General features: G+C 37.0%; 1 protein-coding gene across 1 annotated transcript in view; it reads left to right on the plus strand.

Annotated features, from left to right (window-relative positions):
- The first annotated feature begins 2,959 nt into the window (after window positions 1-2,959).
- The window catches only part of LOC126976090 (clavesin-1-like), a 51,169-nt gene continuing 30,563 nt past the window's right edge, over window positions 2,960-23,565 (plus strand). The window contains exons 1-6 of the mRNA XM_050824277.1: window positions 2,960-3,023; window positions 3,126-3,281; window positions 4,023-4,117; window positions 4,525-4,669; window positions 4,757-4,950; window positions 5,645-5,796. Of these exons, the coding sequence (XP_050680234.1) occupies window positions 3,143-3,281; window positions 4,023-4,117; window positions 4,525-4,669; window positions 4,757-4,950; window positions 5,645-5,796 (725 nt within the window). The 5' untranslated portion in view covers window positions 2,960-3,023; window positions 3,126-3,142. The remainder of the gene's footprint in view (window positions 3,024-3,125; window positions 3,282-4,022; window positions 4,118-4,524; window positions 4,670-4,756; window positions 4,951-5,644; window positions 5,797-23,565) is intronic.

The following is a 23,565-nucleotide window of genomic DNA, read 5'->3' on the forward strand; positions in this document are numbered from 1 at the left end:
GCTGCTAGATGGCGTGAAATACAAATTCACCGCCATCTATTCGCTTCTAAACGAATAAGATACTATAATTTTGTGGAACTGTCTTGACATGTCGCGCGGTTCCTTTGTAGTTTACAATAAATTACTAGATGGCGCTTATTAGTGATTCATTTATTTAAAAATTATATAAATTCCCAAAAATCTTATTTTGCAAAATAAATAATGGAATAATCGTATCAAATTAGTGTATTGTCATCTGTCCTCGATAAATCTACAAAGTTTAAATGAAATCTGGACGTTTAAAGTGGGTCAAAATCGCGTCTAAAGGAGTCAGTTACAAACATACAAACATTAAAACAAACATACAAAAAAAATCACAAGTTGACCGATGTGTGGGAGCTGCGCAAGATAAATTACGCACGTACATAATAACAACACAACGTAGCGGACTAACTTTGATTTTTTACCCCATAAATTTTCATACCCATATTCTCTGACCCTGGCTTATATAATAATAATAATCATTTATTTCGGATTCATTCATGAGATTACATCCATATTTGTTAGTACAATTTGCAAACTTACAAACTAGTGTAAGTAATTACTTATTAAATCACATTTTTAGAAAATAAATAAAATAAAATAACAGGCTAGGCCGGGTGGACCTCCCGATGATGACGGTAAATTACTATACGACTGCGTGCAGCCGTATCCAACGGTCCAGCATCGGGGAGTCCCACCGGTCCGACAGCGCATGTGCAGTATGGTGTTGGGACTGTCGCGCATGCGGCGCATGGTAGAAGCGCACCGCTTGCGCGTGATGGACGCAAAGCCATCTGTGTGAGCTGCCGCGAACATAGCGGAGGCGCTGCAGTTGCGCAGCAGTCCCATCAGCACCCGGAACGCGTTATTATATTGAACACGCAGATCGCTTTATGTCCGCAGTGTGTAGTTAACCCATAGGCTGCAGGTGTAAAATGACTGACAGTACGATTTAAAAAGCGCAACTTTAACAGTCTCCGTGCATCGTGAAAACCTGCGGGCCAACATGTTCCGTCGGACAGACAGCGTTCTGCGCTCTCATTCAATATCTATATTGTCATTGAGGTCCTCGGTAACCCAGTGACCCAAATACTTCACTTGCTTAACTTTATTTAGAGCTGTACCACATAAGCTGAATGTCGGAACGAATTTGTATCGCTTTTTATCCGGCCAGAAAATCATTATTTCACTCTTTTTCGCGTTGTATTTGAGCCCGTGTGCCACCGCATAGCACTTACAAATTCTCAGAAGCCTTCGTAAAGCACCAATCGATGGGCTCAGCAGCACCATATCGTCTGCGTAGCTGATATTGTTCACGCACACTCCATCAATATGACACCCGACGCCGGAGCTGCTGAGCTCATCGATCAGTCGGTTGACATACAGGCTGAAGAGCTTGAGACTGGTCAGCCCCCCCTGCCTCACCCCGCATTCCAGTCCGTACTCCTCCGAGGCAGAGCCTGCCCATCTTACATAGTTCTTTTGCATATTATACCAATGCATAAATAACAGCACGATTTCCCTAGGTATAGACGTTTCATCCCTTAATTTATCCCACAGAATGTCGTACGATACAAGATCGAAAGCTTTCGATAAATCAAGGTAGCATGCGTATACTGGGGTCTTTCTACTAGTGTAATACCGTACAGTCTGCTTGAGGGCATAATATAATGAAAATAGATTCTTAAGAGGGCACTTCCCGGTAACATGGGTGAAAAGCATGTTGTTTCAATCTAACGCATACCGGTTGTTGAGGACAAGCAAGAGAAATGAATAACATTGAACGAAAAATAGTGTGCAGAAACTCCATAAAAATTCTTCCGGGTTATACGGGTTTTTGAATAAGTGTTACAAATAAATAAAAAAAAATTAACAAAAGAAACAACCGACTTCACAAAAACTATTCCAAAACAATAGATATAATATGCACTAAAAAGTATAATAATAATTACGTATTCTTAGAGAATCTAATTAATTAATCAAATTCTAGTTAAGATTATTGTTATTTTTGGAGTCGGTGTCGTATTATTCGTAAGTCGGAGTTATTCGTAAATGTAATTGTGGCGCACATACCTACAGCAAATTTAAGACTTATGGTCAGATCTGAACCGAATTACAATGTGACCACACGGGAAGCACCAGCTTTCAAATAAAAAAAGAATTATCAAAATCGGTTCACCCAGTTGAAAACAAATATAAATAAAATACCGACGAATTGAGAACCTCCTCCTTTTTCGAAGTCGGTTAATAAATGTGTTTCATGTAGAATCTCCATTACAGGTTTAGATAAAAACGGCCAAAGTTCAGATAAAATTAGTGCAAAAAAGCAAATAAAATTTGGAGGGTTATATTGAATTTGTTTCTTGAAATTTTCAAACATAAAAACACAAATACAAGGTATGTGAACGCCCGGGAGCGTTCTGAACTTCTGGAAGGAGCTGGGCTGGTTGGAATGACTGGCCAGCACTGCACGCAAAATGGACCCAACGGTGTGGTTTAATTGCGGAACCAGAAGCGCCTTCACCAATTTTTTACTTTTGCTATCACTATAAAAATAACAAATTTACTAAAATTATAACTATAATTTTACGATCATTCTACCAAATTATTGTTACAAGCCGTCCGCGTCAGTATTGAGAAATTGTGAATTAATTAATAAATGATTACTACACTCTATACAAGTAAATTGCGTTATTGATTCACTAACGCAGAACGCTCCTTAAAAAACCGATATCGCAGTTATCGCAGTGAATATGTGAAACACCAATGTGTGATTGATTAAATAGTTATTCGGAAGCTTTTCAAATAATTAAAGTAGTACTTTACTTAACCCATCCACAGATTAAAAATTAATTGTTGCTAGTTTTGGATATCGAAATAGTAAAGGGTACCAGGCTATAAGATTTGAAAGGAGATAGATATTGTTTTGTAAGGGCCGGCTGATTCAATAAATAAGGCTAGCTAACTTCCTAATCTGAACTATTTGTGACAATTACAGCGTGGTAAGTACATTTCATTAGCTGGATTTAACATATTTAGTGACAATTCTATAAAATTTTATTGATTTCATTAGTATTTTGACTTATTTTTTTTCTCCGTTTCAGTCTGTTCTGCCTCTCAGATGTTTCGGAACATTGCATTTCGAGCTGAGCTTGATCGCCATATCACACCAGAATGTGAAGACCAGGCTCGCATATTGTGTGGAGAGGTTCCTGCAGAAAGAAATAATAAAATTGAAGAATTACGGAAAATGATCCTCGGTGAGATGGCAATTTATCAAGATCCTTAAATTTTATATCTTTACAAAGTCTGTTGGACTCATTTGGGTAGTTAGTTGACTCCAACCTATAACAACAGTGTAATATTGTTTTATTGATTTTATTTTCACTTAACGATCACCAAATGATTCTTTTGAAGTAGTTCGTTGCTTGAAAATATCTTTTTATATATATTATTCATGCAGGCCCGATAATTCTAGAAACGAAATACCAAGCTAAGCCTATTAGGTATAATATTAAGTATTTCTAAATATTATAGATTCAATAATACATAATATTAGTAATTCTTGATATTAGCGTAAGAAGCAAGCTCCACATGGTTTGCAAAACTAAACAAGACTTACAATCAGAGAGTCTGTAAGTAATAGATTCATATATATTAATATCAATAATATTCATAATGTCTGGTGGAACGTGTCGTTTATATAAGGCTATTGTTCCACTTTCGTTCTTTCTCGCGTTGCTTTCTTGTTCGCGTTGGGCCCCAATAACAATTATTACGATTAGAGCCGTATAACATTACGATACGCCTAGAGTCGTTCTGTAGTACCATCCGACTCAGACAGTATACTGTCCTAGTACCTACATACATATACGTACATATTTTCAAGTAATCTTGCCCGTCTTGAGTGCAGCTCCGTAGTCTAAACTATTCATCGAGAACTCTATGTTATTTTTTTCATAATCTCCCATTTACATTAATTTGACATTTTAATATTTCAGAGAGAGGTGAATGCAATCCGCCTCGGCTAGACGATGTGTTCCTGTTGCGTTTCTTGAGAGCGCGCCAATGCATACCAGCTAGAGCACACCGCCTGGTACTTTTTGTTTCCTTAGTACAGAGAAGATTACTTAGTACTTACGTCTTCTGAATTCTCTACTTCGTGTATTTCTCAAGAATTGTGATTGAGCATAATGAAACTAAGTAATTTATTGAAACCATACAAGAATTCTTAGACATGGGCGAAAATCTAAAAACTAGATAGTCCATCGAATTTACACACAAATAGCCCACTAGCGCTCTGAAATTATATGAAAATCGATTCTTAAGTAGCTTCCATGTTAGTCGACTTTGAATATTGTGTCCGTGTATGGCTGTGTTGGTGTTTATGTGTATTGTGAGTGCTCAGAAAATTTAACTGATTAATTCCGACGGTACAACGAGCCTTGTGGCTCGTTTGCAAATGTAATGTCTGGATATTAAGACTTATAAAAACCGTTCCAGATGGTACGTTATTGCACTTTCCGGGAACAGAACCCGCACCTGTGGCGCGACGTGTACTGGTACGGGCTGGCTCGACTGGGCAACGTGTACGAAGGCGTGCTCTACGACAGACCAGACGTCGGCAGACTGATCATAGGGAGACTAGGTAGCGCTATCAATTCAATTTTGTGCGAAAATAATAAAGATTCAAGATGTCTTAAGTATCGTTTATGAATCTATCGACGATTCCCAGGGCTTTACGATCCAGACAAATTCAGCCCTGATGAATTGATCAGGGGTTGTCTCTTACTCCTGGAGGTGGGCATCATGCAGCCGAAGCTCCAGGTGCTGGGTGGCACTGCCCTCGTGGACTGCGAGGGAACGACCTTGAAGCAAATGCGGCAACTGACGCCCTCTCTTGTAACGCAGGCTATGAGTGTTATGGGGGTGAGAGTGCAGAATTAATTGTATATTTTATAGAACACATTATTAGACATGAAATAGGTTTACTGTACTTCAATATTTACACCAAGACTTCATCAATGTAACAAACACACTTTGAGAATCTCGATTATGACTTTTTTTATGGAATTAGAGGACAAACGCCACCACCGCCCAATCTCATTTGCAACTTCAGAGGGATTACATTACAGGAGCATTGCCGGCCTTTTGAGTGATTCTACGGGCTTTTTTTAAAGACGAAAACACGTCGCAAGGAGGTTCTTTCCATAGTATGGTAGAAGGGTATAACGTGTTTGAGGGGGTTAATCAAATTTATGTTATGGGGAAATTGGCGGCAGGGATCAGGTTAGATAGCTATTCGGAACGTTCCCCGTGATCAATGCGGTAGAAGAGACACGATGAGGCGACGCCTCTACTCAGCGCCAAGTGATCGAGCCTTTCTCGGAGTACTGCACTTCGACGACTCCAGCAGCTCCGCGTTACCAAATGATTTATAAATGGTATGGGCTGATAGTGGGGTGCGCCAGACCGGGGATGAGAGCAATACTCGATATGTGATCGGACTTGCGTTTTGTAGAACGCTAGAATGTGGGCACTTGAAGTAATGTCGCGATCTATAGTTGTTTCACGAGGGCCGGAGCACCCTGTATGTACGTTTATATATTATGTTTGTGTGCAGTATGCGTTCCCGCTGCGTCAGATAGGGGTTCACATCGTAAACTGTTCAGGGCTCATCGAAAAGCTGTTCTTCTTGTTCAAGCGACTGGCGCCAGCTGATGACTTGTGGAAGAGAGTCTATTTCCATGGGTGTGACTACACCTCACTGCACAGGTAATATTTTTAATTCTAAATAATTTCAAAGGAAACATCAATAAAATATATGCTTAATATAATTATACCAATAGTATAAAGAGGTAAGGTTTTTGAATTTGTGTCGTGGATCTACTGCACCGTTTTTTATTGAGTTGGGAGTAAACACACCTTTCACCTTTTTATACGCTTTATATTAGCTTCACTTCTATGTTTGTATGTATGTTCGTAACTGACTCCCTTAGACGCGATTTAGACCCACTTTAAACGGCCAAACCCAAGCTTTTTTTACAATAAATTATATTTTTTTGTACACTATATTCAATTTAAATTTATTTTCTATTTTTTAGTTGACTTTATATAAAGCGTGTTTGCTAGTTTTTTTAAACTATTATTTATTTAAGCAATGACTTAACTTTGAATATTTCAGGGCGTCAGGAAAAGTGTCTGTCTCAAATGATGTATTTATTAAATGTGTCAAAATGTCAGTTAATCTCGTATAAGCGACCAGGATTAATTTTTTAAGCATTCCCTGAACTTGCTAATATTGCCCAAATTATAATCCCTTTTATACATGTAATAAGTAGTTCATTTTTGCGTCTTTAAAGCTTAACATTTGGCCTGTGTCATGGTCAGAGAGAGAGCGACATGACTGGCATTTGGAATATTGACTAAGAATTTTTGAAAAAATATTTTTTTTGTTAAAATTATTGTAGGATATGTCTCGTAAATGATTAGTAATATTGCCTTATCTTAACGTGTTTATTTTAAGGTCTCCCACTATAACTATACGCATTCTAAATTTATATTTATTAGTTGAGTAGGTTAAGAAGTCGTTTAATTCACATAAGAATTGGGTGGGATCTGAGTTAGGTGTTCTAAATTAACTAGCAATTTATAACATTCAATTTCTATACTACAGGCTTCAAATGTGCTTTGGGTAGCATTTTTTGTGTATCAGCAGTTCTATTGCTATACGTAATTTAGAAACAAATTAACGCCTGACAGTTGTATGGTAGCAATATTAACATAATGAAACATTACTTTTTGTTCTATAAGGCAGCTTACAATGACTTATTATTATTAACAGCTATTATATGGATTCGAACTTCGATTTTTATATAGGTAAATATTATATTGTTGCAAATACCCTTATAAGTATTGGAGAGAGATTTGTTAGGTTTTTGTTTGTTTTTTACAATACTTTAATTTCATATTGGTTTTAATTAATAGTAAACTAAATAGCGTCCTAATATTATGTAATGAAATATCATCGACGTTATAATATGTAGATATTTGAAATAAATAAAATATCTCCGAAACAGGCTCCATCATAAGGTATAAGTATTATTTCGACCAGTTCAGTAGTTGTTGCCGTATAATTGAAGGAGAAAACCGGCTCTCCTTTTATTAGTATAGTAAAGTGTATATGCATTTATTCATGACAACACAAAACATATATACATAGTAAAATTAACATATAAAAAATACGACGTCATGAAAAGGACACCCACTCATTTTTGGAATTGATTTCCAACACTAGTTTTCAGTAGGTACTTCACTAACGTAACTGGTATTGTGGGGGTCGAGCGGCCCCCAATAAAGATTAGCTTCTAGGATGCAAATATCCGCAATTTTACATAATTTTTATTTAAAAAAGATAAATAACAAGCTTGTTTTATTGATTTTTTTTTTATTTATGTAATTCTTTTTACTTAATTACTACAAGAGCTACAAAAACATTACAACTCTTTGGTACTTTTTTTTCTCTTATGATAAACAAACAAAAAATAATATAACCTTGAAAATCTAAAGCTAACATACATATGTTTTCTTATTCCTCATAGAACAAACTTTAAAAATAAAAAACCCCAAATCAACGTTTTTTAAAAAATCAACATACTTATAATTTTAGTGGCTTAGGAACATTATCAGTCAACTAAGTTCAGTCTTCACAACTAGTAGTACATAGTGATTTTGTGCTACTATGCAACTTGCAAATAAAATTTTTGCAATTGTTACATTTTGTAGCAAATTTTCTGTCTTTTTTTCTAACAGAAGTAACAGCGCTCTCTTTTTAGCACGCTTTGCCTAGAGCTAGCGGCATCTTCAGACAAAGAATTTGTTGTAGATGTTGCAGTTACAGTATAAGACGAAGCGAGCGTATAGACAGCTACAAAGCGATCAATTTTTTCTCGCAGTTCTCGTGGATACTTTGAATACTCAGCTTTCCGATTTATGATATTATGGTCTTTTATCAATTCCATTCTTTGGTAGTCATCTCATTTTTGACGCTGCCGGACCAATCAACCCAGGTCTTTTTCTAATCATATTATGTTGACGAGTACGTGAAGATGCTGGTCGATTTTTAGACCATTTGTATTTGGTTTTCCAAAATAATTCCTCTGGCTGGCTCCTGCAACTGGTTCACCTTCACTCTCTGAAGAACATACTGCAATCTCGGGAGTTAGGTCTTCACTGCTATCTGAATCGTGTGTTGGTAACTGCTCAATATCGCTTATTACAGTGTTGTCGCTGATATGTTCTACTGGATAGCCACTCAACACCTATTCAGAGACTAAATCCGCGTCTAATATATCTCTTATCATCTGATCACTAAAAGGTTTCGCCATCTTGACAAAATAAGTGTAAATCATACGAATAAATAAAATAAAATATTAACTAAAAGACTTACGTAACTGGTATAGTGGTCGTGCGGCCCCCATAACGCATGTACCTCCGCTCTGGTAAAAGCTGCAGCGCCGAACGTCCGGCACCCGCTGCGAGTCGCGACGTAATGAGATTACTCAAAATGGCGCCCGCGCACGGTGCATAGTTTTGAAAAAATTCAAAAAAATATCACGCGTGGGGACCGCGCGACCCCCATGTAACCAGTTATCGATTAAAAGTGACCATCTAAAAATAGTTAAAAAAGAGAAGAGACTAAAAAGATCTAATTCGAAAGCGAGTTTAAAAAGATTTTTATTTTAATTTTATTAAATAGGACATATTTTGATTTTTTTATTTATTTATGCTGTTTATTTTTTGATTTCATGCCTCTGAACACTTTTGCTTCTCTAATAGAAAAGATTTCAGTTTGTTTTTAAAGGAGAACAAACATTTTTGATCTTTAATAGGTGGCGGCAAATCATTCCAGCATTTGGAGGCGCTGTATTTAAAGCTACCCCTAAATGCTGCACGTCTTCCAACACGACTTGTCACCGAAGAAGAGTATGACAACAACCCTCCAGGAACAAACCCTCTAAAAAAATTAGTTACAACAAACCACGCTTCAAATACTAAACAAGAAATTGACATATGTACTTACAATGTGAGATCACTTAAAAAAGAAAATAGAATGTTACAGCTAGAATATGCCATTGAAAGGGTCAAATGGGACGTGATAGGACTGTCCGAAGTGAAGAGAAAAGGTTTAAAAATTGAAGAACTAAATTGGTGCATATTTTACCACTATGGAGAGACTGAAGGAGACAGAGGTGTGGGCTTCTTAGTAAAAAAAGAACACAAATTAAATATAATTGGTTTCTATGGAATATCGGAAAGAGTCGCAGTTTTGAATATAAAATTTGAAGGTACCCAAATTTCAATCACACAAAGCTATGCCCCTATGGAGAAGTCCAGTGAAATAGAAATAGATAAATTTTATGAAGATTTAGGTAGAGCGAAAGAAAAGTCAACGAAAAATATAATTATAATAGAAGATTTCAATGCGAAGATCGGTATTTCACCCGTACAAATAGGTTCAGTAATAGGAAGATACGGATCAGGCGCCTCTAATGAACGTGGTGAAAAACTAAAACAATTCGCTACAGACCAAGAGTTGACAATACTAAATACAATGTACAAAAAGAAAGAAAACCAAAGATGGACCTGGCTTTCGCCAGATGGATACACTAAGAATGAAATTGACTACATCCTGTCAAACAAAAAAACACTACTTCACAAATATAGAGGTGCTAAGGATTAGCGTTCCCTTAATAAATAAAAAACGAAAAACCAGAAAGAAATATACACAACCAAGACCAAATATACAGTCTATAAGGGAGCAAAAAAGATATGAGAATATTTTGCAAGAGAAATGTTACAAACATGAATCAACCGCCAAAGAAAAATTAACAATACAACAACTCTACGATATCTTAGAAAAATCATTAACAGAAAGCATAATTGAATCACAAGTATCAAAACTGAAAGAAACCTTTACATTATCCGATAACATCAAGTCACTCATATCGAGAAGGCACAATCTACAACAAAAATCAGATAGAACAATAGAAGAAAAAATAGAGTTAAAAGAATTATATAGAATAGTACCAAGAACAATACAGGATGACTATGACGATTACAAGATAAAACGTTATGAGAAATGTATAGAGCAAAGTAGCGGAATAAAAAGAATTCATAAAAAATTGCATAATAATAAATCATGGATACCGAAATTGAAAACATTACAAGCAACTACAGAAGATAGAAAAGATCTAGTACAAATGGCCACTGATTTCTACAAACACCTATACAGACAAAAATAAGAAACAAACGAAAGAATAATTATTACAGGATATAAAAAACGTTAAACTGAAAACGAGAAACCACAATATTTTACTGGAAAAGAAATACAGTTATCTATTAGAGATCTAAAAAATAACAAAAGCCCCGGACCCGACTTTATTACAAACGAAGCGTTAAAATTAGGAGAAGAACAAATATTAGGACTAATAAATATATTATTTAATGAAATACTAAGAGAGGAGACAGTTGCAGCTGATTGGAGTGAATCGGAAATAATTCTACTCTACAAGAAAGGAGACCCTTCTTGTGTATCAAACTATAGACCAATAAGCTTAATGTTGAATCTCTACAAACTATTTTCGCAATGTATCCTGAAAAGGATCGGGCCACAAATTGACGTCAAACAACCAATAGAGCAGGCTGGCTTCAGACCAGCATCTTCCACCATTGATCACATCCATGTGCTATGCCAGGTAGTAGAGAAATACAAAGAATTCAATATACAAAAAAAATACAAAATCATTTATTTCACACTTTTCATGTGCCTTTCAATATGCCTCTATACCTGGCCTTCATTGATTACAAAAATGCTTTCGACTCTATCAGTGCTATAGTTAAGGCAAGGTTAAGTATCATGAAATTGACGACACATACATCAATATATGAATATTTATAGTAAGTGCAGAAGTAGAATAAGGTTAGACAGAAAGGGCCCACTGTTGGCAATTCAAAGAGGAACGAGACAAGGAGACCCACTGTCGCCAAAAATATTCATTGCAGTACTTGAGCTTATAATACACGATATAAACTGAAAAAGGGGAGGCATCAATATCAGAAATAAAAGGCTAACCCATTTAAGATTCGCAGACGACCTGGTTCTTCTTAGTAATACTGCTAGAGACCTACAAGACATGCTGAAAGCACTACATAAGCACAGCGAGAAGGTCGGTCTCGAAATAAATTTTGACAAGACAAAAATCATTACAAACCATACTAAACCTACTCTCAGCGTCGAAGGCGAAGTAATAGAGTACATTGAAGAGTACATATATTTAGGCAAACTGGTTTCGTTCAGAGAGATTGACTCGGAGGAAATAGATAGACGAATGGCACTGGCATGGAAACGATACTGGTCCCTGAAAAATCCTCTTAAATCTAAGCTACCTATTGTTTACAAATGGAGACTCATGGACTCTATCATTCTACCTACACTAACCTATTGTAGCCAGACCTGGTCTTTAACAGAAGCTAACGCAAATAGACTGTCGGTATGCCAAAGAGCGATGGAGAGAAGTCTCCTAGGGATAAAACTTAAAGACAGGATCAGAAATGAAGAAATTCGGAAACTTACCAAAGTTAGAGATGCTATACAACATATTAGAAGACTAAAATGGAAGTGGGCCGGTCATGTAGCGAGACTTCAGGATGGGCATTGGACGAAAGTAGTCACAGAGTGGAAAGGACCAGGAAGTGGAACACTAGCTCGGATTGGCACAAGATAGGGATAAATGGCACAACCTGCAGGAGGCCTTCACCCGCACGGGGGTTCCTACGGAAGAAATCAAATAAATACAGGTTGGACCAAAAGTCTGTTTACATTTGAATCGGTTGCCGCGTCTAGCAGCGGCGGCGGAGTGGAGTGGAGGGGTTACGCATTGCAAGAGCGGCCAATGGGAATTTAGTACCATGGCGTCATTTAGCGGTAGTCAACGTGCATTTTGTGTACGCGAGTACTATCGAAACAACGATTCTGCGAGCTTAGCTCAACGAAAGTTTTGCAATCATTACAAGATACGACACAAAAATCAAGCTACATCAGGTGTGTTAATTAAATAATGGGTGCTCAAGTTTGAAAAGACGGGTTCAACAATGGATTTAACTCGATCTGGCTGGCCTAGAACGTCGAGGGACCCCGAAAACGTGGAGCGAGTAAAATCGTCTGTTCGTGACCAACCTGGACTATCAACTCGAAAGCGGTCTGCTGTCCTTAACGTGCCAAGATAATGATGTATTAAACCGCATTCTCAAGAAAGATTTAAGTCTACATTCCTATAAAATCCAAATAGTGCAAGAATTAAGGCCTCAGGACCATGCCACTAGGTTGCAGTTTGCGAACGAAATGGTAGAGCGATTCACCAGTTTTACAAACATTTTTTTCTCAAGAAGGCACACTTCCACCTAAATGGGCATGTTAATAGACAAAATTTTCGTTATTGGAGGGACACTATGTCATGGTGATCAAAAACCCCTGCATTCCAGCCAACCAACCCAGTAACTCTTGACGAATTAAAGAATCGTATTCGCACAGAAATCCAAAACATCTCAACAGAAACACGTAAAGCTGTCATCGAAAATTTCCGCTCTAGATTGCAGTAATGCCAGAATAATGAAGGATTGCATGTGGATGATGTGATTTTTAAAAAATAAATTCCCCTTTTGTTTGCTATCGAAAACAATAAACAGTTTTGATCTACTGTAATTTTTTTTAATCATCATTTCAATTATAAACGGACTTTTGGTCTACCCTGTATTACCTTAACTAATAAATACTAACAAAAATTACTTTATTTCATTATAATTACTAATCCACTAAACAAAATGTTACTTAGTTCATAGGAGCAAATAAAAAGGCTTTTTATTTATTTTACTTATTAAATGCTGCGGTACCGTGTAGACTGTAGAGGCACTTCAAGGAGAATCTTGCCGTGACGCGTCTGATAACTCTCATTTGAGTCAGATAAAAATCAAAATCAAAATAACTTTATTCATGTAGGTCACGGAAATTACACTTATGAATGTAAAAAAAAAGAATCTCATTGCCACTCTTTTATATCAATATTTACATTTCCATCGATTTACAAATCATTTCAATTAACAATATAATATGTAAAATGATGCAACAAACATACTCAAAAGTCAAATAGTCAATGCCTTACACGAGTAAGTCAAAAAAGTGTGAAATATACAGTACAATAAGGTTTAGGATTGATATGAATACAGACCCTTTTTTTTTTTTTTTTTGAGAGGAGTAAATACTGTTACGTATTTACGCCCCGAAACGGGGCGTAATATGTCGGACTCGAGTGTCCGCGTAAGCGGACACCCCATACCGACTAAAACCTACTCTGTGCTGTTAGCAGCCCTGGCTTTCACAGCGAAGTAGGACGTGGGCCGTGGAGGCCGCAAAGACTACGCAACAACAGTCGCGGAGCGTCTCCTAAGGAGACTCGAACCTCAGACCGGCTGTGTGCTTGTGGGAAGGAGAGAGAATGAATGAAAATGAAGATGAAAGGTGAGGAGAACACACTCGCCGGCGAGTGTGGTGATGTTTTGTGTAATGTATGTAAGTGTGTATGTATGTGTTTATGATTGTATGTATGTAAGTAGTGTAAATGTTTGTGTGCATGTATGTTTGTGTTTGTGTCTGTTTGTGGAGTGTGTTTGTGATTGTGTAAGTGGTGTATGTCAGTCCGTCAGTCCGTCCGTGTGTGAATGAGTGTAGGGAATCGATTACAGGACGAGGACTAACGTCTCGTCGGGTATACAGATCCATAAAAAAATAATCATAGTAGGTAATATTATATTAATCATTGATAGCGTGTTTCATTTAATTGACAATAAAATACAGCGCCATCTATGATCTATACAGGGCCACCCCCGCACATTCCAGGATTACGTGAGCGACAGTTTCGTCTTCGGCCAGACAGCCTCTGCACTTAGGACTGTCCGTTACGCCGATTGTGAAAAGGTGTTTGTTTAGTGATGTGTGACCCGTTAGGGTGCCCACCATTACACGGATGTCATGTCTGTTGAGGCTGATAAGTCTACGTGTCAGTTTGAGCGACAGTGCAGGTATCGCCTCCTTCGACTGTCTACAGCTTTAGATATTCATCCATCGGGTGTTGTGTAGGTAGTTGGTGAGAGAGCGTATCCATGAGCGCATTTGGCTGAAGGGCAGTGGTAAAGGAAGTGGCAATGGACCAGTCACTATATTTGCCGATGCCCGCCTTGCAAGCTCATCCGCTGCATCATTTCCTAACGAACCGCTATGTCCCGGTATAAGAGGCAACTTGTTCCAGGGTTTGGTGACATTCGTGTATTAGTGCTGAGTTGTAGGTGGTACCCTTCAGCGCTGTAAGTACCGCCATACTGTCAGAAAGAAGTCTGATACTGTGGCCATGTGACCTTCCTTCTTAATATAGCAGCGCTGGCGGCTTCCTTGATGGCTACGCGCTCACATTGGAAGATGGAGCTGTGTGTGCCCAAGGGTATGGAAGTGTGTATGTTTAGTTCCTGTGAGAATATGCCGGCACCAGTTCCAGTAGCCATTTTCGAGCCGTCTGTGTAAATTCTTAATTCGTTGACACCTGACTAGTCAGCATCTTTCTCATATAGCTGTATGTGATAGTTCTTATGAAAAGCATGTGTTTTAGGAATCTTGTCGCATGGTACCTCACAGAGTGGATAGTCCTTTGTTACCCTATTCCAGAGATTATCTAGTAGGCAGTCTTCATTCTTCCATACACCCAACAGCTTTAGACGTAGAGTCGCCATTGTCGCTTCTTGTTGAAAGTATATGTCGAGTGGTGTTAGCCTTAGAATAGTTTCAAGGGCAGAAGTAGGCGTGGTGCGCATGCATCCTGTTATGGCTGTGCAAGCCAGCCGCTGGAAACGCTGCAGCTTGATTTGTACTGTCACAAGCTCTGTCCTGGGCCACCAAGCTATTGCTCCGTAGGAGATATTGGGTCTGAGGACTGCTGTATAGAGCCATCTGCTTATCTTTGGAGCAAGAGCCCAGGTTTTGCTTATGAGTCTTCTACACTGCCAAAAGATGATGCATGCTTTATCCAGCTTATGTTAAAGGTGTTTGTTCCAAAGCAACTTACTATCCCGTATGACCCCCAGGTATTATACTTCTTTAGTAAGGCTTAGTTTGGTGTTGAACAGTTTTGGTAATGTAAGATAACCAAGGCTGCGTTTGTTTGTGAATAGTATTAGCTCCGTTATTGACGGATAAGCTGTAAGTTTGTGTTGCGCGCACCATTCTTCCAGAATCTTAAAAGCATATCTCATGAGGCTACATAAGACGCTCTCAACTGGTCCTGTTATTAGAATGGCGAGGTCGTCAGCATAGCTCAACGTGTACAGTTTCTTTTTGTTTAGCCTTGTGATGAGCTCATCTACCACAAGGTTCCAGAGCAGCGGCGAGAGTACCCCTCCTTGTGGGCAGCCCGTTGCCATCACAAATCTAGTACTGGTGTTCACAGTGAATCGTATCGCCCTATGCCTCAACATGCTGTCTATCTACCCGGCAATTGTAGGATCTACATCATGAACAGCTAGCGCTCGGCCTATGCTAGTGAAAGAGGTTTTGTCGAAGGCGCCTTCGATATCAATAAAAGCACCTAAGGTTGATTGTGCTTAAACTTGTAATTAATATCATATTTTTACTAACAGTAATCAAAGGCTCAATCCTTTAGGGTAATCAAATCAAAATCAGTCCATTCATGCAGGTCAAGGAAATGACTTTTCTTTTTATATTCCCACCGCCTTTGAGGGTTGAGCTTTAATAAGAAGACGTGGCAAGAAACTCATAAAGGCATAAAGGGCATTTATTTTCTCAAAATTGATTCCTTTAGAATTCTTTTTGATGTCATTTCTTATACTACTAGATACCACTACCGCTTCGGAAACAAATGGCGCTCTGAGACAGAAGAAGCGGCGCAAGAAACTCTCCCAGCTTCTTTTTTTGCGCTCTTTTCAATAAAAATATACAATATTGTACAGTCATTTCTATCGCTATAAAATAATCACAATCTATCTAATCCATCTGGATGAGTGGCGGTCCTCCACAGTGCGGTTTACAAGGAGCTTTCTTCCACGTACTACAAAGCTGTGGAATGAACTTCCTTGTGCGGTGTTTCCGGGACGATACGACATGGGTACCTTCAAAAAAAGCGCGTACACCTTCCTTAAAGGCCGGCAACGCTCCTGTGATTCCTCTGGTGTTGCAAGAGAGTATGGGCGGCGGTGATCACTTAACAACAGGTGACCCGTACGCCCGTTTGTCCTCCTATTCCATAAAAAAAAATCTAGTCCCAGGCTGTCCGATCATTTAGATATTCAGCAGTGGAGTAATAGGATTTACGACAGAGCCATTTTTTTATAAAACATTTAAATTTATTTATAGATAATGCCTGAACAGTGGCTGGGACTTTATTATAGAAGTGTATTCATTTACCCTTAAAGCTGTTATCTTTGAGAGAGCATTGCTTACCTCATCATCAATATCCGCACGTCGCTTCACTTTAAAAATAAGTGAAGTATCATCAGCAAACAATAAAATCTCATGGCTATCATCTACCACAAACAGTAGATCGTTAATATATATAAGAAACAAGAAAGGACCGAGAATAGAACCCTGTGGAACACCTATTCCCACAGGTTTACCCGAAGACCGTTTGCCATTTACATCGACTATCTGAACTTTTTCGCTTAAATATGATTTTAACAAATTTAGGGCTCTATTTTTCATTCCATAATGTTTTAGTTTTAGGAATAAAGTTTCATGGTGGACGCAGTCAAATGATTTGGACAAATCACAAAAAATGCCCAATCCATCCTGTGACTCTTCCAAGGCATCAAGGATGTTCTCAATGAGTCTAGTACCCGCATTAATTGTGGATAAGCCCCTAGTGAAAACAAACTGATTTTTGTTCATTAATTTACAAAAATGCATCTGTAGCTGTTGAAGCAAAAGTTTTTGAAAAATTTTACTAAAAACATACAGCACTGAAATAGGTCTGAAATTAGCAGGGTCAAAAGAACTGCCCGATTTAAACAAAGGTATAACTTTGTTGTATTTCATGAGGTCAGGGAACACACCCTCATCTATGCATTCATTAAATATTATTGCTAATTCAGGTGCTAAAGAGTCAAGTATGTATTTTACAATATTAGTCGAATGGCCCCATAGGTCTTTTGTATTTTTTAGGTTAATTAATTTGAAGATTTTTATTATATCGCCACCTGTAACATACTTAAATTTCAAATCAGTGGAAGATACTGGTACGTGTAATTTAAGCATATCATATTATGCTGCTTTTGGCGAAGAGTTAAGGTCTTTGGTCGTGACAATCGGGATTTCGGAGAAGTATTTATCAAATTCATTTGCAATTTCTATTTCCGAATTTATAACGCGATTATAGGTTATAGGTTATATTATCATGGGCTATTATCCGCAACTCGACGACTACAGCGCGCCTATTTTGCGTGGTGAGGAGGGCGGCTAATCCTGCCACCCCAGTTCCTCAAGGTAATGTATCAAACCTCTGATGTCACCCATGACATCGGGGAGAGTCCTCGGTGACCCCAGGTGTTTGGCCCGGTATGTGGCCACACTCCTACACTCCAAAATGACGTGTGCGGCCGTTTCGTCCGCCTCCGTGCAGGCTCTGCACAGTGGGCTGTCGGTGACACCTATATTGAACAGATGCTTGTGAAAAGGGCCGTGACCCGTTAGTACATGAGTTATTTTCCGTAACCTAGGTCGTGGAAGTTTTACTAGCTTGCGAGAGAGCTTGGGGTCTATTTGAGGTAGAGCTTCTTTTGCTTGTCTACACCCACTTACTTCCATCCAGTACTTATTATGTAATTCCTTGGTGTGTTGGCGTATTACCTTCGTAGGCCAGCTAGGCGGGAGAGGGATAGTTGGTTCTGGTCCTTTTGCTGTCATCGCTGAGCCTCTCCTGGCCAATTCATCAGCGGCATCATTCCCTCGTGAGTTACTGTAACCCTTTATCCATTGAAGAGTTACTTGGTTGTTATTTTCGCATAACTCCCTCAGACACTGGTGACAGTTAACGCGATTATTAATATTTAAACAGATAGAGGTGTTACGGCAATTCGATCTACCAGTTTCATTGTCATTACACTCTAAGTCGCTTTTACTTTATTATTACTGTTTTTAATTTTATCTGCAATGAAACGTATTTTCGCTTCATGACAAACTACTTTAAAGAGCTTGGGGTATTTTTTTTACATATATTTTAAATTCTTCACTATTATTGTAATGTTTCTCATAATAAAGGTCATGTAAGCGTTTACGACTTTTGTGGATACCCATTGTTGCCCAATCATTAAAACAATGTTTGTTGTTTACTGTTATTCAAGCAAGTTTATATTAAAATCTCCACACACTAAAATTGACTTGCTGGTTTTGCTAAATTTTGATAGTACTTCCTCCATTCTATGTTGGAATTGTTCATATGATGCAGTGGGGGGGGCGGTATACACTTACATTAATAAATTGCTCTAGTTCTATACAAGCTATCTCAATAAGTTGTTCTATAGAGAGATTAGCAATATCTCTTCTATTTTTTACATTTTAGTCTGTTATTAATAATAATTAGGGAACCTCCATGTATAGCCCTACTTCTACAAATCGAACTGACTACTTTATGTTCTCTAAAACTAAACTGGAGCTGATGACTCTTACGCCAATGTTCTGTAATACATAATATATCTTTATTACCGCAGCTCAAAAACAGTTCAATTTCTAATTCCTTACTTGAGATACCTTGTATGAATATACACCACCAGAATTGGTGAACAATATTTATGAGCTTTATATTATGATTATCTATAGCAGTAACATTTATATTTGGTGAATGTTGCCTATTTTGTATGATATTGCAAGAGTTGTCCTCCCTTGTCAAATAACTTAACTTAAATAAATTGAAGAAAAATCTTCATTGTTATATTTTTGTACATTAGTACTACTACATTCCCCAATAGAGGCATGTTTATTAAATAATACTACAGAGGAAGTAGTTTGTTGACTAAGACTATAAGCTACTAAAGTAGCCAGTTGTCGCTTAGCTATAAATGGTAGGTATAGGTTACCATTGGTTATTTTCAGTTTATAATTAATGAATTTATTTGTGTCAAATAACATTAAATTTTCATTGTTGTGGAATGTCGCATTATACAAAGTTGTATTTAATTTAAATATTTTTCTATTTTGCTACTGTGTCAAATGCGGGGAGTATTTCATCTATCATCGTCATTCATATCATAATATATCATTTTAACAATCACTCACTCACAAATCATTTCAGTTACAATATATGTAAAGTGATGCAACAATAACACTCAAACTACAAATACTCAAAAAAAAAAGTAAATTAATACGTGAAAACAAGAGTCATTGAGTACAGTCACGGCCGACTACTACCGTATCAACAATAATAGTAGGCCATGGTACAGTAGATGAATCAATCCACACACACCGTAAATAAATAAAGGTATTTAGCGACCATTTTATTAGAAATTATAAAAATATACTTTTTAATTTTAAAACAAATAAAATAAAATAAACCATGAAGCAGAGTTTCCGGCTCAGGATCATCCTGCCACCGCAAGTAGCGCCCGTTCACGAGCATGACGCATGGGGCAGCCATCGCCTCCCTCGACCATATTTTAGGGAAGGGAACGACCCGTCCCACGTCGCCGCCACAAGCAGTGACATTTAAGCGAGCATGATGAAAACTGTCAGAAGAACTCCACCAAATAACAAAAAACAAGAATGTTCATCTACAATATATTCAACAACACTCACTTACAATTTGACCATTCTGCTTATATTATAATTATAAATACTATTATATTTAATTAAGGCTAATTAAAGCTCAAATCTTTTAGAGCAATTCATACCCAAGCTATCTTATCATCTAAATAATCCTTTAATTTGTAAAACGATTTTTCCATAAGTTTATGTTTAATATAGGCTTTGAACTTGTATTATAAAATCTAACGCAATTACCGATGAATGAGTTGTCGAGTTTACTAAGCCTAGAAGTGGGCATAAATTGCCCGAACAGCTCTTTTCTGCAGCACAAAAATAGAATCAATGTCAGAAGCATTTCCTCAAAATAATATACCATACAACATAATGCTGTGAAAGTAACTAAAATAAACTAATCTTGTAGTTTCAATGTCTGTTCCGATAATCACTTAAGCCTTTTATGTAGGTAAAATGGTATTCTATACTTAACCACGCTAAAAAGTAACGACAAACTGTAATTGTCTACGTAATTTCATCTTCATTTTGTTGATGGTGTTCAAAAAGGGTGTTATGTGTAAGGAATATAATAACAAAATCTTGTGCAAGCATTTTGTACCCTTTGTATAACTTTTTTGAAGCCACCAGCAACCTAGGCCCAATCACTGTAGTCACATTAGCGTAGTTAAATTTAGAGAGAATCAATGTTTCACATAACTCTTTGCGAACGCAAACGCTTAGCGAATTTCTGATGCGGTAAAGTAACTTTAACCTATGAAAACAATTTTTGGCAAAACCAAGAATATGATTTTGAAATCGCAAGGATTCGTCAAATACAACTCCTAGGTTGCGCGAGTCAAGGAATAACTGAATGGTTACTTTATAAAAAAATAACTTTATTCAATAAACCCGATTTACAATGTTTACGGAGCTAAGACTAAACACAGAATACTTAATTTTACGGAAACTTACATTATATAGCTTATTCTAACAAAGAGAGTCATATTTCTGTGGGAAAGTAATTTGGTACATCAGCAATAATTTCTGTGGGAAAGTAATTTGGTACATCAGCAATATTGTTTCCAGAAGGTTCTTCACGTGTAAAGTAAATGTACCTACGACTTGTTGCTATGCTCTACTTTGGCTCACAAAGCATAAATCTATAGGGTGAGCACCCTTAACTCCTACCCCCTTAAGAGAGAAATCAGCTGGAGACGAATCTTTTGGTACCAGATGATTAAGACGTATCTGAAGGATTTTCTTAAACAACTTTAATTTAACAATTACAAAGGCTATTAAATCACAAACATTATTACTATGATACTTATTCTCCATACACTTATATCCTGGGTCACTAAAGTTTTATTTTTGTCACCACTTTCACTATTGTATTTTGCACTATTGAGAATATCTTTGATATCGTTAAGGTCTACACCGCGAAGGTCGACCTGGCTGTCTTCTATTCTGATTTCTTGTTGCAGCTCTGGCATCGTTACAGGATTCAGCAGCAATTTCACCTCGGGTGTCCTTGTTTCAGCTACTTTACTGATAATCTTGTCGCCAATTTGTGTTTCACAGCTTCCATTGGGAATGACCAAAAATGTTCCTTTTAGGTTGTATTTCCTGGCTTCCTCTTTGCAGGTCTCAGTAAGAATTATGTTTTTCTTTGTGAAAAGTAACCATATTCTATTTGCTGACTAGATGAATACTAAGGTCCTCTATTTGTACAACATTCTTATGGCATGAAGAATACGGCGTATTGCACGATGTTATCTTCCTTACAAAGTACTCGATCATTCTCTATTTGCTGGCATGGAGTTGACACGGGTCTGTATTTCAATCCATTCACTATGAGGTAAAGATACTCGGTAATTATAACAGATGTTTTTAAAGAAATAGGATTATATATAGGTATCGGGATAATTTTGTAATAATTATATGTGATCGTGTCTAGCAGGGGAACTTCCAACACAAAAACTAACTTATTATTATCAGAATACGATTTAAGAACAATAGTAGTTTCTAATTTCATTAGGTTGTCTTTACCTACAAGTATACACTAATCTATGATATTTTTCTATTTCTAATAATATATTAAATAATTCTGTAGAATTGATTATAGATTGGTGAAGTATATGTATTTTACTAAAGGCTATTGCTGTTTCTATCTCTTGTATTACATTATAGATAGTTCGAAAGTTATTTAAGATTTGATAAAGAGTATTCATTTGACTGACTATATTATGTATTGTTGACCGATTATACTGCAATGTTTGTAGCTGCGAAGTTTTAATATTCAGTCGAAGTAAGTTATGTTTTAAATCATCTGAAACATTAACAAGCTTATCAAAAGCTTTTTGCATAAGTGACAGTTTTCTTTCTACGAATGTTCTCTGTCCTTGAGATGAGTAATCTCGGAATTATATCTAATAGCATCATCATTGTCTAAATTGCCTGAAATTAATTTAATAATAGAACCTAACGGGTTTATTTAGCCTTTTTAAGCCTTTTACTGGGCATAATTTGTTTAAATCTATCTTTTGTAAGTTGCATAAAAGATTCAATCTGTGAAGCTAATCCTACAAGTTCATTATGATACTCATTTTGCGAGTAAATCATATCTTTTAATATAAAATACTGGTTTATATTAGTTTCTAAGTATTTAGCTAAAGTTTCTAAATCTAACGTCTTAAAAATAGTCCACTGGCTATTCTGAATCACTGCTGTACTTCTCCGTAACGGCGCTATTCCCGGATTCATATCTTGCAGGTTTACGCTGCTTGCTGATTCCACTAGGACCAGGAGCGTCAAGACTGCTTGCCACCACCTGTGGAGGGCGTTTTACGTTTTTTATTGCTACTTTTGTATTCCTTTTCCCTTATTTTACCGGTACAATATTCCTATTCATTTTCCCTATAACTTTGGCTTTTTCGTACCGTGGCATTTCCTTGCCTTTTCGATTCCTAGTTGTTTTCATGAAAACTTCGTTGCCTTCCTGTATCTCTGGAGGATTTTCACCGCCTTTTTTCTCTACCACTTTACTTTTATTCTCTATAATCTTTTCGCTTACATATTCATATAATACCTTGAGTCTTTTCCTATGATCCTGAACTAATTTCTATAATAAATTTTTATCTCAATATCAAACGCATTTCCTGATTCTGTATGTCCAAATACTATTTCAAAAGGTGTGAAATTCATTACGCTATGAATAGTGTTGTTATATGCCATAATAGCATATGTCATTACTGATGCTGCATCTGGGTCGCTTTTTTCATATTTTGCTAACCTATAAATTTCAAGAACTGTCGAATGAAAACGTTCAACAATATCCATTGAATTAGAGTTGTTTGGTGTCCCTACATGCATTTCAATTTTGTACAAGTTAGTAATTCTTTAATTAGATTATTATTGAATTCGGTGTCGGGGTCGCTATTTATCTTTTTGGGACTCCATAGCCACTAAAGTACTTAATTAATGCTTTAACAAATTCCGGCGTACTTCTATTGGGTACATTAAATGCTTGTGCTATCTTACTAAACGCGTCCACTATAGTTAAATAATAATTATTTTCTATGTACAAAAAATCTATAAAAACTTCTTCAAATGACACACACTGTGTTTGAGTGAGTTGTATTGGGGGCTTAATGGGTTTTCTATCATATTTCATTTTCCTACACTGCTCGCATGCATTTATT

Source organism: Leptidea sinapis, chromosome 39, assembly GCF_905404315.1.
Source record: "Leptidea sinapis chromosome 39, ilLepSina1.1, whole genome shotgun sequence".
In the NCBI taxonomy this organism is placed as follows: Eukaryota; Metazoa; Arthropoda; class Insecta; order Lepidoptera; family Pieridae; genus Leptidea; species Leptidea sinapis.